The sequence below is a fragment of the Balaenoptera physalus genome (genome assembly GCF_965194825.1).
Source record: "Balaenoptera physalus genome assembly, chromosome: 20".
Classification (NCBI taxonomy): domain Eukaryota; kingdom Metazoa; phylum Chordata; class Mammalia; order Artiodactyla; family Balaenopteridae; genus Balaenoptera; species Balaenoptera physalus.
The window spans coordinates 20,497,660-20,514,093 of record NC_138901.1 but is presented as its reverse complement, the minus strand read 5'-3'; the positions used below and the strand labels follow the sequence as shown (position 1 = coordinate 20,514,093).

General features: G+C 47.1%; 2 protein-coding genes across 2 annotated transcripts in view; one reads left to right on the top strand and one right to left on the bottom strand.

The window, feature by feature from the left end:
• HAP1 (huntingtin associated protein 1) overlaps positions 1-16,099 on the top strand; it is a 35,548-nt gene extending 19,449 nt beyond the window's left edge. The window contains exon 13 of the mRNA XM_082440576.1: positions 14,540-16,099. Within this exon, the coding sequence (XP_082296702.1) occupies positions 14,540-14,568 (29 nt within the window). The 3' untranslated portion in view covers positions 14,569-16,099. The remainder of the gene's footprint in view (positions 1-14,539) is intronic.
• On the bottom strand, positions 246-6,326 carry GAST (gastrin). Its single transcript, XM_082440578.1, has 2 exons — positions 584-6,326; positions 246-441 (listed from the first exon to the last, which is right to left on the bottom strand). The coding sequence occupies exons 1-2, from the start codon at positions 792-794 to the stop codon at positions 338-340; spliced, it is 315 nt and encodes a 104-aa protein (XP_082296704.1). The 5' UTR covers positions 795-6,326; the 3' UTR covers positions 246-337.
• Positions 16,100-16,434: the final 335 nt, after the last annotated feature.

Here is a 16,434-nt window from a genome sequence, read left to right as displayed (position 1 = left end):
GAAAGCACTGGGGGGTTGACTCTGGAGTGGCACGATTGATTTCTCTTTTAGAAGGCTCACTCTGGTTGCGATAACACCATCTATTCTCCCATCCACACTGTAGAGTCTTGTTCAACGTTAAGCTCTGGGGACACCCAGGAGACTTAGCCAGTATCCCTGCCCCTAGGGGACTGCTCAACCCTCCTCCCTGTCTCAACTCTGCTGCAACCCCCATTCCCTGCCCCATGACGCTTGACACAATGTGATTCATTGGAAACTAGTTTATTTTGATACGTGTTTCATGGGGCTGGGCTGGGCAGGGCTGGGCTGGGAGGTGGCTGGGCTCTCAAGCTTGGTTCTAGGGACGTAGGTCCCCTTCCTCGGCACTGCGGCGGCCGAAGTCCATCCATCCATATGCTTCTTCTTCTTCTTCCACCCATGGTCCCTGCTTCTTGGACAGGTCTGAGGGTCAGAGGTGGGAGAGGAGGTGAGGATGCGGGAAGGACGCCTAGCCTCTGGAGACTGAGGCCAGGGCCAGCCTGGGGGGACCTTGGCTAAACCAGGCTGGGCGAGGCAAGTAGGGACTGTTGTCACCAGGTCCTACCTGCTACCAAGTGTGAGGGATCCTGGAGCCCCAGCTGCCTTCGGTGGTGAGAGGCTGGGCCCAGCCGGTCCAGCCCACGTGGCTCCTGGCCCCTATTGGCCCCTGGATCCAAGGGTGCATCTTGCAGGTGGGAGTGGGGCTTCCAAGAAGCTTCAGAGAAGGCGGCCAGAGCCAGCACCACGATCAGCACATACACACACAGTCGCTGCATCTTGTCTGCAAAGGAGAGAGGGGTTGAGCTTAAAGGTGGGGCTGTCCAGGCACCCCAGAGGCAGGGCCAGGACCCTCCCTGCTGACGGGCCTGCAATTCTGCATGGGGTTGTGGTCTGTTCCTCCAGGTCCTGCCAGCTCTTCCCCTAACTCCCAACCTCAAGCCTTGCCCCTTTGCTCCTTACCTACCCTAGTTACAGTGACTGCTTCTCTCGGAGGAATTTAAAACCCAGAACAATGGTTTCCAAACTGTTCTGAAGAATTTGAGGCCACGTGAGTGGTTCTGTAATGCTTAAGTTTTGCAACTGAAAGTGAACTTTTAAATAGTAATAGGAACGGGATGTACACAGCTGCTTATGTCTCTCTTTGCAGCCAACCAGCACATTCACTGAGTAGTGGGGTCACTCTGTTTTTGTGCAGCCTTCGGAGGGAAGGTTCTCCTGCCGTTTTCACTTAACTGAGGACTATCCTCTGATTATAATCTAGCACTTAAAAAAACAAACAAAGTGAAACTGTCACCATTTGCAGCTATGTGTCAAGGTGAACCAAGTTTGGGGAAGCCAGAATACAGAAATAAAACGGACACTCAAACAAATCTAAAATTTATCAGAAGTAAATAATAAAAATGTTGCCTTCGGAGAACACATTTGTATTAATAAAATACTGGTTTCATCTGTTTTCTCTGTTAGATTTCTTTTGGCAGAGAAAGGGTTCTGCTGCTAAAGAAACAAACCAGAAAAATCAGTGATCTAGAGCGACGCTGTCCAATATGGTAGCCACCAGCCACGTGTGGCTCTTTACATTTAAATTAATAAAAATTAAAAATTCCTGGGACTTCCCTGGCGGTCCAGTGGTTAAGACTCCGTGCTTCCTCTGCAGGGGGCACGGGTTCAATCCCTGGTCCGGGAGCTAAGATCCCACATGCTGGGTGGCCACAGACACACACAAAAATTCCTCTCCTGCACAAGCCACGTTTTTAGTGCACATGTGGCTGGCGGATATCGTATTGGACAGTGAGGCTGTGGAATGTTACCATCAACATGGAAAGTTCCATGAGACAGTGCTGGTCTACGAAAGAGCTTGAGATGGGTCTAGGAGCTGTGGGTTCCAGTTCCAACCCTGCCCAATTTGTGTGACTTTGGGCAAGTCACATCTCTCTCTGGGCCTCAGTTTTCTCCCCCGAGAGATGGGAGAATAGCCTTCATCCTCACCCCGCAGGGCTGGGGTGAGCATGGAGTCAGAGGGTCAGGGAAGGGCCCTGGTTGAGGCAGCAGGGCAGCTCGAAGGCAAAGGTTGGGATGCCAGGGTGGGTCCTAGAGCTGAGACCTAAGCCAGCTAAGGGCTAAGGGAAGGCTCCCAGCCCTGGAGACACTGAGGTGTGAGCCTGCTAGCTGGATGAGGGCAGGGGTCCCATTAGCCCTCCTCCCAGCTTCTCCCCTCCCTTCCTGGGTGCTCTCACCTGCACAGTTGGGAGATGCGTGACGCTGCTGTTGGCCTGGCGCCTCAGTTCTCTGCTCTGCTGGGCGCTGCAGCCTGACTTATAAACCCTCAAGGGCCCTCCCAAGGCCTCCTCCCCCAGGAGGCCAGGCTCCCCACTGCAGAGGAAGAAGGATGGGCCCAGGTACCTCAGCCCCGCCCCACCCGGTCATTTAGTCAGCCGTCCAGATGTGGGGGAAGGGAAGGCGAGTTGAACTTCACAGCGAGGGGCAGGAGCAGAGGGGGGGCAGTTCTTCAGCTGGGCATATCAGGTGGGAGATGGGCTCCCTGGGCTCAGGACAGAGCCCCCTGACATATCCTTGAGGTCAGCAGCCTGGTGATCATCGCTTGGACCACATCCCAGTTGGATGGACCGAGTGACCTTAGATTCAGAGGAAGCATGTTTCCCGACGTGTTCGTGTTTGAAGAGCAGGGAGTGTGTGAACGTGGAGTGATGTATTGATCCCCTGTCCCCTCTGTTGGGCTCTGCAAACAGGACGTGTCATAATTATCAGGAGCAATGGGCCGTGGGCTGATGGCCCCGCTCTCTCTACCTGGTGGCTGTGTCCCGGTGGCCTCTGAAGCCCCTTCACCTCCCTTACCTGGTAAACCCTGAGCGTCCCCCTTCTGATGCCTTTGATGCCCTCTGCGCTGGGCTGGGTTTAGCTTGGGGTTCCCCATCATCTCTCGGGTCTGTCCCTCCTCCCCCACCCCTTGCATCCCCCATCAAAGCCAATTCCTTGAAGTTCCTGCACTTCCAGTCTCCCTCATTTTGTTTTCAAAGCAAGACAGTAATCTGTACTTTTCAATATCGAAATACATCTTTAAATGGTTAGCAAAGAGACTAAAGCGTTTGCCCGAATGTACCAGAAAACCAAAGGGTGCGTTCGGTCAACTTATTTGATAAACTGCTGCATCGACCTGGTTTGGGTGGATATAACTAGCTCTAGGCTGTGCTTGGTTTTTCCACGGTTGGGGCTAGAGATTTAGCTCTTGTTCATGCGTCATCAGGGCCCCTCCTTGTCTGGGGGAGTTTTGATGCCCCTGGGTATCATAAGGGGCCGTGGTACCCACGCTCACAGCCAGACTTGCTGAAAATGAACAGGTGATGAAAGAAGCAGGCTGTGAAGTGTCCATGGCAACCAGTGGCCAAACGTTCTGATAAATAACCACTCACATCCGGAGCAGGACTCAGTGACTCAGTAGATGAAATAAATGAAAATGACAAAAACGGGGCAGGCATTGTTGATAATTAATTGAATCACAGAATCTCAGAGATGGAAGGAACTTTGAGGGGGCTTGGGAGAAAAGGTGGGGTGGGGAGCAGCTCTATTCACACGCTAGGGGAATAGAGGCGTTTGCGTTGCTGTGGTAACAGGAAATTATAAGCTTACAGCAGAGCCCTGGCTGTATAGGGCCCAAGACGTGATTTCTGCTGAGGAGGGGGTTATGCTCCTTTGGCTGTTCTTCTGCAGGCTGGTTGCTGGAGGGGTGGCCACTGCACAAAATAGAAGCAGGTACTCCCATGCAATAGGTGATGGTGGAAGGCGGCTGCTGCTGGTGGGTGTTGGCGGGCCTGAGGGGGGGCTCGCAGTCACAGAAACTGCATGTTCTCCTCACAAGGGGAGCTTGTCCGATGGCAAAGGGAAGGGTTTCCTGGCTCTGTCCTTTTCCAGTTTTGGGCAGATGGCTGTTTTATCCCCCCAGGAAATGAAGGAAGTAACTTGGAGAGGAGTCTTGAAGATGATGTACATAAAGTACAGTTGCCCAGAATATCGTGGGCATCTAATTTGTTTGCATCTTCTCCCCTTAGCCTCTCTGGGTCTCAGTTAACCTCATCTGTGAAATGGGAATCACTCATTCCTACCTCACAGGGCTGTGGTGAAGGGGGAATGTGACAAGATCTATGCACATGTTTTGCATACACGGTGGAGCTTCTCCCACCCCCACCACCCCCACCACCCCAACCAAGGATTAAGGAACGCAGTTCCCCAAAAAGCATTGTCTGTGAATCCAAGGTTTTCCCTCCTGCTGGCCTGACACCTGCCCTGAGTTGCTATTGAAAGGGGTGGCAGGGATGGAGGCTGTGGAGGCTGGGCTTCTCAGAGGCCGGCACCTACTGGTGTGCAGAGGGTTTTAGAATTGATGAGGCCAAGGTGGAATCCTGGTTCCAATGCTTTGACTAGCTGAGTTACCAGAAAATCCAGTTTCTGGGTGTACCAAGTTGAAGAGCAGATCCCTAGGGCCCGGCCCCCTCCTGCTGCCTGTGGACCCTGCCCCTGTCTTCACGGTAATGACCATGCCGAGTGCCAGGCACAGATAAGCCCTTCGGGGGAATGAATGCAGTTGCTCTTCACCATGATCCTCAGACACAAGTGCTAGCATGTCCCCATTCTACAGATGAAGAAACTGAGGCTCAGACAGGTCTAACAATCCCTGTCCTGAGTTTACATGACTGACCAAGGAGAGCTGGGCCGGAAACTCAGGTCTCTAGCCTCCTAGTTCTGGGATCTTTCTCCTCCCAGTGGGGGTGTGGTGGGCAGAATAATGGTCCCCCAAAGAGGTCCACACCTCAATCCCTGGGACCTGTGAAGATGTGACAGTGCATGGCAAAAGAGATGTTGCACATGCAGTTAAGGTTACAAACTTTACAATAGGAAGTTTACCCTGGATGATCTGAGTGAGCCCAGTTTAATCAGATGAGTCCTTAAAAACAGAGAGCGCTCCTCGGCCAGAGGCAGAAGTGATGTGGCTGAAGGATGAAACAGAGATTTGAAGAATGAGAAGGACCAGCCCTTGCTGGTTTGAAGACAGGTGGGGGGCAACGAGATGAGGGATGCAGGTGATCTTAAGGAACAAAGTGGTCCCCCCCTGACCACCAGCAAGGAACAGGGATTTCAGCCCCACGACTGCAAAGAACTGAATTCAGCCAACCACCTGGATGAACTTGAACTTGGATTTGTCCCTGGCACCTCCAGAAAGGAATGCAGCCCTGGCAGCACCTTGATTTCAGCCCAGTGGGCCATGCTATACCTGGACTCCTGACCTACAGAACTGTGAGGGAATGAATTTGCATTGTTTTAAGCTTCTAAGTTTGTGGTAATTTATTATGGCAACACTAGAAAATGAATCCAAGGAGTTCCAGCCTTTTGAAGGCTTCTGTCAGTGAGAACGGACCCTGAGTGAGTTCGCGGGTGATTTTTCCGGTGCAGTTAAGGGAGATGTTCGTCAGGGCATCTGACTCCCCATCTAGTCCATTTTTGTTCCAGTTATCGAGCATGTGCTGTAAACCACGGTCTGGATGAGGCCCTGGGGATAAGAGGTGACTGTGACCAGCCCTCTCGTGGCTTTGGTGGAGTTTAGATTCTTGAGGAGGGGGGACACATAAAATAGACAAAAGCGATGGTTCCCTGTCAAGGGGGAAAGCTTCCCTGGACTCCGCTGCCACCACGTCCCCCGCCCCTCGCCCCAGCTACACTCCCTGCTGCCAGGACTGGCCTTGGGAAACCTCTGAAGAGCGGCTGTCAGGAAGGCAGTGCCTGGGCTTCCTAATCAGTTATTGATACGGAAAAAGGGAGAGGTTGACGGCGACTCAGTCACCCCGCCCCAGGCGACGGGGCCTTGGAGGGTGTGAAGGTGCTGGGACAAACAGGGACACCCGGGTGCCGTTCATATCCACATGGGCATCCACAGTTCCTCCCAGGGCTGGGGCTGGGGCTGGGGAGAGGGAGGTGGGTTCACGACTTCTGGCCTCACCTGCTGTCCGAAGGTCATAAGGTAGCAGGACAGCCCGTGTGATGCCCTCAGGCCTAACTGGAGAGGCCACCCGCCAACCTCAAGGGCAGGTGACAGGCCCGGCGGAGAGGAGAGAGAGCAGAGGTGCTCCCATCCCAGCCTTCTCTCCCTAGCCCTGCCTCTCACCTTCTCTCTCTCTCTCTTTCTCTCTTTTTTTTTGGCTGTGCTGCACGGCTTGCGGGATCTTAGTTCCCCAACCAGGGATCGAACCCGCGCCCCCTGCAGTGGGAGCGCGGAGTCTTAAACACTGGACTGCCAGGGAAGTTCCCCCCCCACTTCCTCGACGGTGTTTTTATTTTAAAAATATTTATTCATTTATTTATTTATTTGGCTGCGCCAGGTCTCAGTTGCGGCCCACGGGATCTGTTCCCCAACCAGGGATCGAACCCGGGCCCCCTGCATCAGGAGTGTGGAGTCTTAACCACTGGACCACCAGGGAAGTCCCACCGATAGTGTTTTTAAATGGGAAAATAATTCTAAAGGTACTAATGTGAGAGGACTCTTTACTCAGGTGCATTTTAGGGATGGTCGGCCAGGTTAAGTCGCTTACCCCAGACCCCACGGGTAGGAGGTGAGGAGGCTGAGCTGTGAACCTGGTCCGTCTTCTTGGTCTCCGCGTACTGCAGCCTCTCCTCGCCCACAGCCTCCTGTTCTACCCTTTCCCCTGAAGCCCAGCTCCTGCTGAATCTACCTTTGCTGGGACCTCCAGTTCCCCAACCCCGTCTGGGTCCTCACGACCCACCTACCCTTCCCGGTCTCACTTTCCTCCCCAGCCTGGGCCACAGGGTTTGTCATTTCAGTTGTGTGTGGTGCATGCGGATTGCTGCCTTTGTGCTGCTTCAGAACCTGCCAGGCTGGTCCCCAGTTCCTGGCAGAGGATGCCACTAACCCTTAGTTTCTGTCTCCCTCTCCCTGCAAACAGGAAAGTTCCTGAAAGTGGCCGGTTGATTTGATTACAGATTAATATGCTGCAGATTAATATTCTGCAGCTGGGCTGTTGCCTGGCAACCTTGTGAATCATCTCTCCCTTCACTCTCAAAGTCATCTGACATCAGCCCCCATCTCTCCACCATGACCAAGGTTGTCCAAGTCCGCCTTCCATCCTTTTTTTTTATTTTTTATTTTTTTTAGGCCCCTTGGGATCTTAGTTCCCCAACCAGGGATCGAACCTGTGCCCCTGCAGTGGAAGTGTGGAGTCTTAACCACTGGACCACCAGGGAAATCCCTGCCTTCCATTCTTTTCTGCTTTCTGCCGTTACTAGAGGGGGCATAGCCCTGTTCAAGATCAACCCCCCTACCAGGGTCCTTCATCCCAGACCCTCCTGCCTGCTTAGAGACCTTGTGCCTTCACTTTTTCATTCATTCATTCGTTCATGCATTCATCTGTTTCTTCAACAAAAATTCTCTAAGTTTTCACCTAGTGCCAGACACTGTGCTGACCCTGGGGACACAGTGTTGATCGAGAGGGTCTTCATGCCTTTTCTCTTGAAGGGGAGACAGTATGATGCGAGCTTAAGGTACCACAGGTGGTTGGGGACGATGTAAGAGGGGGAATCTTGTCTATTTCCCTGGACCTTGAAGCTCTCCTCCATGAAAGCCTCCTGACATCTATAACACGTTTCCCCCTCCCTCTTCCCAGAATGATGGTGATTAAAATTTAGGGAGCACTTCTATGGTCAGACCTCCATGGTAAGCACTTTGCATGCCTTATGTCTTCAACCCCACAAGGAGGGTAACACTCTTGTCCCTAGTTTATAGCTGAAGAAACGAAGGCACAGAAAGAGTTTGTGATTGTTGGGAGAAGCAATGAAGCAATCCACTATGGACCTTGAGCATCCCTGAATGCTTTTGCTGAGGAGGCCAAGAATGCAAGGTTATGACCACTCTTCACCTGGGCCATGTCTCGGGGATGTCTTTGGAGTGAGTAACCTTGAAGAATGAGGTTCTTGATCTCCCAATGGGAGTAGGGAGACTCCCCAAGCTCAGTGTTCCTCAGCTGCAACTACTGCCCACAAAGCATCCATCTGGGTCCATATTGTGTCACCAACTGTGGAACTTGAGGGGCGAGGGGAATTGATGCAAATCACGCTGTTAGCTGGGTTGTAAGTAATAAGGTTATTTGTCTCTGACCCAGGAGTCTTGTGTCTTCTGCCGGCATTGATCAAAGAATAACTTATCAGCTCGTAAGTAGGATCAAATCAAATCAATCAAATCAATCCCAAAGTCAACACAGTGATTTGCCCAGGACACAGGGCTCATCCACTGAGATTTGAACTTAGGCAGTTTGATTTCACAAGCATTAAATAAAAGTCTTTCCTTGCTGCTTTCCTGCTCCCTGTATGGTAATCTTTGAGCGGGGCTGGTTGGAGGGACATGAGGCTAAGGAGAAATGGGAGGAGGTTTTGATGGCTGATTTTACCTGCGACCTCACTTGGCTATTGTGAAAAGCTATTTCAGGGAACGGAGAGGGAGCAGTGTATTTCTCCAGCCTTTACTGAAGTTCTCCTGCATTTATAAACCCATCTCATTCTACAGTATCCCTGGCAGAGAGTAGAGGACATTTGTGTTCACCAGCCAAAGTGGTGCCATGTGGCAAGGGCAAAAATCCCTTCTCATAATTTGCTCACCCAGCCAGCTTTGAACGGATGCAATTAAAAAAATACATATAACCTATTTATTGAGATATATTTCACATATCACACCATTCAGTCTTTTAAAGTATACAATCCAGGGGCTTTCAGGATATTCACAAAGTTACCCAAATATTACCAATATTTAATACCATTTTCATCACCCCAAGAGGAAACCCTGTTCCCCTTTGCTGTCCCTCCTCATTCCTCCTTTCCCCTGGCAACCACTCATCAACTTTCTGTCTCTGGACATGTCTGGACATTTCATATAAATGGAATCATACAAAACGTGGCCTTTTGTGTCTGGCTTCTTTCAGTTAGCATTGTTTTCAAGATTTACTCATGTTGCAGCATGTATCAGTACTTTGTTCCTTTTTTTGCCAAATTATATCGCGTTGCATGGATATACTACATTTTATTTATTCATTCATCAATTAACATGATCAGATGGACATTTGGGTTGTTTCCACTTTTTGGCTATTATGAACAATGCTTGCTAGGAACATTTATGTACAAGGTATTATGTGAACATATGTCTTCAGTTCTCTTGGGTATATACCTAGGAGTGGAAGGGCTGGATCACAGAGTAAGTCTATGCTCAACTTTTTGAGGAACTGACAGACTGTTTTCTTCAGAGCCTGTACCATTTTACATTCCCACCAACAATGTATGAGGGTTCCCATTTCTACACATCCTCCACCAAAAATGGTTATTTTTTGTCTTTTTGACTATAGCCATCCTACTGAGTGTGAAGTGTCATCTCAGTGGGGTTTTGATTTGCGTTTCCCTGATGGCTCATGACGTTGAGCATCTTTTCATGTGCTTATTGGCCATTTGTGTATCTTGTTTGGAGGGATGTCTCTATTCAGATCCTCTGCCCATTTTTCAATTGGGCTATTTGTCTTTTTTACCGCTTTGTAAGAGTTCTTATGCATTCTAAATCTGAGTCCTTTATAGGGTATATGATTTGCAAATATTTTCCCCCATTTGGTGGGTTGTCTTTTCACTTTCTTGACAGTATCCTTGGAAGCACAAAAGTTTGAAAATTTGATGAAATCCAATTCAACTATTTTTTTTTTCTTTTGTCACTTGCACTTTTGGTGTCATGTCTAAGAAAGCTTTGCCTAACTCAAGGTTGTAAAGGTCTTATATTTTCTCCTAAGAGTTCTATATTTTTAGCTCTTATATTTAGGTCTATGATCCACATTGAGCTTATTTTTGTATATGCTGGAAAGTAGGGGGTCCAACTTATTTCTTTTGCATGTGGAGATCCAGTGGTGCTGGCACCTCTGTTGAAAAGACTATACTCTTCCCTCTTGAATTGTCTTGGCTCCCTTGTTGAAAATCTTGTGGAAAATTTGAAATGCGATAATTCTTGACAATTTTTAATTTGGGGGTAATTTGTGTTATTTCAAATGCAGTGTATAGAGGGAGGCTTTATTAAAGTGGGTTTCCTAACAGTGTTTCTCGATTTTTAATGTGCATGAGACCCACTGGGGGTCTTTTTAGGATGTAGATTCTGATTCAGTTGGTCCCATAGGGGGCCTGAGATTCTGTGTTTCTAAAAAGCTTCCATGTTAGCATGATGCTGTTGGTCTGCAAATCAAACTTGGAGTAGCAAGGTTTTATCAAATGCGATTTCAAATGTGCACAATTGAAATCCACAATAAGAAAGCCCCAGTTAAAAAAAGGTTTGTGATAACCACCCCAAAAGATGGGAGCACAGAGGTCACTCTAAGAAGTGAGAACCCTTCCCTCCTCATTGATTATTTGAAATTTAAAGCTACTCTCCTGAGGGACTTCCCTGGTGGTCCAGTGGTTAAGACTCCTCGCTTCCAATGCAGGGGATGCAGGTTCCATCCCTGGTCTGGGAACTAAGATCCCACATGCTGTGCAGCATGGCCAAAAAAACCAAAAAAACAAAAAAACCCCACTCTCTTGAAGAACCTACAAAAAGGAAACGAATACCACAAGGTACTTAGAAAATTATAGCCACGAGAATTCTAAGAGATGGGGCCAAATCTGATTTAGAGCATTAAGGCATTCATCATCAAGCAAAGGAATAATACAAATGTGTGACTCTTTAAACTCAAGAAGTTAGGAAAAGAACCACAAAATCAACCAATGAATGTAAGGGGGAAAGAAAAATGATAAAAGTGGAAATGAATGAGAAAAACAGAAAAAAATGTTAGGGCTGATAAGACTAAGAATGGATTGGGGAGGCAATCAATAAAACAGAGACATCTAGCAAGTCTAATTATTCAAAAACCAGAAATCACATGTGGTTAGACATGAGGAAGAGGATGTAATTTTAAAAAATAGAGATTTTTAAAATGATAAGAAATACTGTACATACTTCTATGCTAATAAAAATGATAATCTCAATTAAGGGGACAATTTTCTGGAAAAACACACATTTCCAAAATCAAAAAGAAAACTCAAAGAGTCCAAAATTATGGAAGAAATTGAAGGAGTTGTCAAAGAATTACCTCTAATAAAGATGACAGGCCAAGAGGATTTAATGATGAAATATCATTCTGCCATTAATAATGGTGTGTTTGAAAAACAGTTAAGGACACAGGGAAATTTTCACATAGTGGATTACATAGATTTCTGTTTTCTTTTTTCCTACTTTTTGCTGTTTTCCAATTTTTCAGTGAGTGCATATCGTTTTCATAGTCAAATAAAAAATATATTTTTAAGGAAGAGTAGTGTGTATCCAATGCACCCACCTCTTCACCACCCCCCCCCCCCCCCCACACACTGCTCCTTGGAAAGGGGCTTCTGACCCTTCTCAAGGTCACCAACTCATTGGCCTTGGGTGTCTCCTAGTTGCCTACAATTGTTTCCTGCAGCATTTGGCATTGCAGTCCAGCCCTCTGGCCTTCTTTAAGGTCTCCTACTAGGCACCATTCAACCTCTTTACCTGCTTGAACCTTCCATTCCTTCCAAATATAGGAATTCCACAGGGATTGTCTGGACCCTTCTTCTCTCTCCCTTGCTGGTCTCACCCTGTCATGACTTCAGTGTTCATGATCTTAAAGCTCTGTTTCCAGACACACCTTCTCTTCCATATCCAGACCCCATTGCCAACTCTTGGCTGTGTTCATTCATTCATTCGCTCATTCATTCACATTTACGGAGTACTTACTTGGTGCAGGCGCTGTACCATGCGGGGGTTCAGCAACGAACAAGTCAAACCACACCTTTTTCTCATGGAGTTCCTATTCTAATTGGGGAGTCAGATGCTAAGCCAACCACTGTACAAATAGCTAAATTATTTCCACTGTGTTTAGGCAAGGGGTCACATTCAGTGTGTGACAGAGAGAGGCACTCTTTTTCTCCTCTCTTTTTCTCCATAGCACTTACCACCATCTGGACAAGGATCTAATTCATTTATTTGATTTTGTTCGTCTTCCCCCACTGGAATGTAAATTCCACATGGGCAGGGATCTTTGTTTAGTGCTATATCCCCAGTGCCTCAAAGACTATCTGGCACATACTAGGTGCTGAATAAATGTTTATTGAATGAATGAATGGCTCATGCTACGAGAAGTTTAAAATGAGCCAGGTTAGCCTATCTGGTAGAGCAGGAGGGAAAGGATGGGTGAAATCAGTGGGTCTCAAAAGGGAGGTATGATTTTGCCCCCAGGGGCATTTGGCAATGTCTGGAGACAGTTCTGGTTGTCTGGGGAGGTGGGGTAGGGGAAGGAGTGCTATTGGCATCTAATTCATAGAGGTCAGAGATACTGCTAAACGTTCTATGATACACAGGACAGACCACCTCCTCTCCCTCCCCCCAATAACTACCTGGCCCCAAATATCAATAGTGCTGAGGCGGAGAAACCCTGGGTTACATGAGCCCACTGGGCACTGTCATAAACCTGGGACTGCTTTTCAGAGTCACCCACACCCTGTCTTCTGTCCTGCGTCCAGCAGCAAAGCATCTGAGATCTCTCTCAGTGAGTCTCAATTTTTTTTCTATTAATGATCCTTTTTACTCTCATATGAAAAATCTAGAGGGACTTTCCTGGTGGTCCAGTGGTAAAGAATCTGCCTCACAATGCAGGGGACGTGTGTTTGATCCCTGGTCAGGGAACTAAGATCCCACATGCTGCGGGGCAACTAAGCCCACGTGCCACAACTACTGAGCTCCCATGCCTCAACTAGAGAAAGAAAACCCGCAGGCCGCAACTAGAGAGAAGCCCTCACGCCACAATAAAAGATCCCACATGCCTCAACTAAGACCCAATGCAGCCAAAAATAAATAAAATAAACAAATAAATAATAAATAAATCTTTAAAAAAAAAAAAAGAATCTAGAGAGGAATTCCCTGGCGGTCCAGTGGTTAGGATTCCCCACTTTCACTGCTGAGTGTGTGGGGAACTAAGATTCCATAAGCCACCACAAGCCACCACAAGAATCTAGAGAACCAGCTTGGGAATTTTAGATCATTTTCATCGTATGCCAGGTATACGCCAGGCATTTTAAGTAAAAGATAATTTATTTGAGGTTGGTAATGATAGGTTCTTCTTTAAAGCTTAATTTAAAATATAATCTGTAACTCACAGACATAGAGAACAGACTTGTGGTTGCCAAGGGGGATGGGGGATGGGGGAGGGATGGAGTGGGAGTTGGGGGTTAGCAGATGCAAAGTGTTACATATAGAATAGATAAACGACAAGGTCCTACTGTATAGCACAGGGAACTATATTCAATATCCTGTGATAAACCATAATGGAAAAGAATATAAAGAAGAACGTATTTATATATGTAAAACTGAATCACTTTGCTGTATAGCAGAAATTTACACAACGATGAAAATCAACTATACTTCAATAAAAAAATAAAAATAAAAATGAAATAAAATAACTGTAATAATCATACCATTTAAAGACAAAATTTGACTTTCCCATTAAAAAGTGACAAAACATTGTTTATATTTAATTAGAAGAAAAAGCACGATTTTAGACAAATTAAAAAGTGATATTGCATCATGCTTGGTTATGAAAACAAATATATGTTAAAATGCAGATTTAAATTTCATTATGTATTCTTTTCAAAGCTGTAGTCCATAGGGATCACCTTATATTTTTTTATTAACTTTGTATTATTTTTCCTGGAGGGTGATATAAGAGAGTTTCAGGCTACTTATGCAAGCACATTACAGATAGCACATGAGAGATGGGCACTGTCTTTGGTCCCAGTAAATGAAAAGCCACATTTGATATAGCCATCACTGTATTTTCTCCTCCAACATTGTTTTTGACATCCTTAATCAGATGAACAGGACCTGCAGATCTGGTAGGGTTCGGTAGTGGTGAATGGAGAGATCACTCATGGGCCACTCCAGGGCTTCTGGCCTGAGGCGCTGAGGGCTGAGCTCAGGCTTGGTACCACTGAAAAGCGCCCCAGCTGACTGCTGTGACAGCCAGTTTTCTGCGCCTCTCAGCCGGTGCCATGTTATTTATTTATTTTTTGCGTTTCAATAGAACTAGCTTTATTATTATTATTTTTAAACAAAAGAAATGGTCTAAAAGCAAATACAGATATGTACCAGGGGATGGATGTGACCTGGTACTTACAAAGGAGCTGCTGTGTCATAAATGAAAACAGCATGTTAGGAGAAAAATAATTTTCAGGTGCTGTCTGCTTGAATAATCTGGAGATGCATGGTACTAATCAGTGTACCACGGTACTAATCAGTTCATATTTAGCTCATAACTGTTGCTTTCCATTCTTCAACGGTCTGTTTTTGTGCATTTCAATGCATATCTGAAACTGTAATGGAAAATGCATTTATAAAAAATTTAAACTCATAACGTTACCGTTTTTCTTTAACCAGCTTGCAGATCACTCTATGAGGTCTGCTAATTTTATGGTCCAAGCTGGTGCTTCTCAAACTCTGTTAATGAAGATTCTTAAAGTGAAGATTGAGGGACTTTCCTGGTGGCGCCGTGGTTAAGAATCCGCCTGCCAATGCAGGGGACATGGGTTCGATCCCTGGTCCAGGAAGATCCCACATGTCCTGGAAAACAACTAAGCCCATGCGTCACAACTACTGAGCCTGCGCGCTAGAGCCCACGAGCCACAACTACTGAGCCCACACGCCGCAACTACTGAAGCCTGCACGCCTAGAGCCGGGGCTCTGCAACAAGAGAAGCCACTGCAATGAGAAGCCCGTGCACCGAAACGAAGAGTAGCCCCCGCTCGCCGCAACTAGAGAAAGCCTGCGCGCAGCAACAAAAACCCAGCGCAGCCAAAAAAAAAAAAAAAAAAGATTGATTTAGTAAGTCTACTGTGGGGCTTGAAATTCTGCACATCTAACAAGCTCCCAGGTGATACTGAGCAGCAGGTCTTTAGCTCTGTTTCCATGATGGGACAATGGAACCTAAGTCGCAATCTCCCTGCACCTGATTTGGTCCTGTGTTTGTTTTCTACTGTTTCACAGAAATGGAGTGAGAATCAATGACTTGACACAAGCACAGAATGACTGTCACGTTTATGCTCCCACATTAACATTTTCCACCCTCTGCATTCCCTATGCTTCCTGTTTTCAACCAGTTGTCCATTCTGGGTATAAATTAACCATAAAGGTCTAAGATTAAAGACAATTTGAACCTCGCAACGACCTGGATGGCTGCGGCTGGATGACGGCTGGTGATAGTGGCTGTGCAGCGAGTGAGTCGCGTGCGGGCTTCCGAGCGCCTTGGAGTCTGGCCCCTGTGTGCGCTTTCTGCTCAACACACACTCTGTTTCAGAGTTATTTTTAAATATTTTAAATAGTTATTAATTTAAAAAATCGATATTGAAATAGGCACTGTTACTGCTTGTAGTGATGTGCCTGGAAAACCTTTGATAATCCCTGGGGCTTTGCAAGTCTTGGGAGGAAATCATGGGCCAGAGATTCTTAACTGTTCTGGGTAGTGGCTTCCTTTAAGAATCTGATTAAAGCTATGGAAGGTCTTGAAGAAAATGCACACACGTACGTTATACATGAACTCTCACAAAGTCTCAGGGGTTGGTTTCTCAGATGCTGGTAACCCTCGGTCACCCCTTTTTCTACCATCTTAAATAAATAAAATACTCTTTTTAAACAAACAAAAAAATTATTTATTTATTTATGGCTGTGTTGGGTCTTCGTTTCTGTGCGAGGGCTTTCTCTAGTTGCGGCGAGCGGGGGCCACTCTTCATCGCGGTGCGCGGGCCTCTCACTATCGCGGCCTCTCTTGTTGCGGAGCACAGGCTCCAGACGCGCAGGTTCAGTAGTTGTGGCTCACGGGCCCAGCTGCTCCGCGGCATGTGGGATCTTCCCAGACCAGGGCTCGAACCCGTGTCCCCTGCATTGGCAGGCAGACTCTCAACCACTGAGCCACCAGGGAAGCCCCTAAATACTCTTTTTTTATTGTGTGGACCATTTTTAAAGTCTTTATTGAACTTGTTACAATATTGCTTCTGTTTTATGTTTTGTTTCTTTGGCTGCAAGGAATGTGGGATCTTAGGTCCCCGACCAGGTATTGAACCTGCACCCCCTGCCTTGGGAGGCAGAGTCTTAACCACTGGACCACCAGGGAAGTCCCTTAGATAAAATACTCTTGATTACTTGCCCTGAAGTTTAGCTCTGATGATGCTTCTCTCCTACTCAAGTTTCTTCAATATCTCCCCATTAGCCACAGCAGTGTTTTCCCACATGGGGTTTGTGGCCCTCCCATAGGAACTGGCTGATGCTGGTTAAAGGGC

Excerpts from the sequence above, each read along its gene's own strand:
- GAST (XM_082440578.1), bottom strand. The coding sequence starts at position 794 with ATGCAGCGACTGTGTGTGTATGTGCTGATCGTGGTGCTGGCTCTGGCC. Across the intron at positions 442-583 it reads TCCCTCACACTTGGTAGCAG|ACCTGTCCAAGAAGCAGGGA; the intron begins GTAGGACCTGGT and ends TCTGACCCTCAG.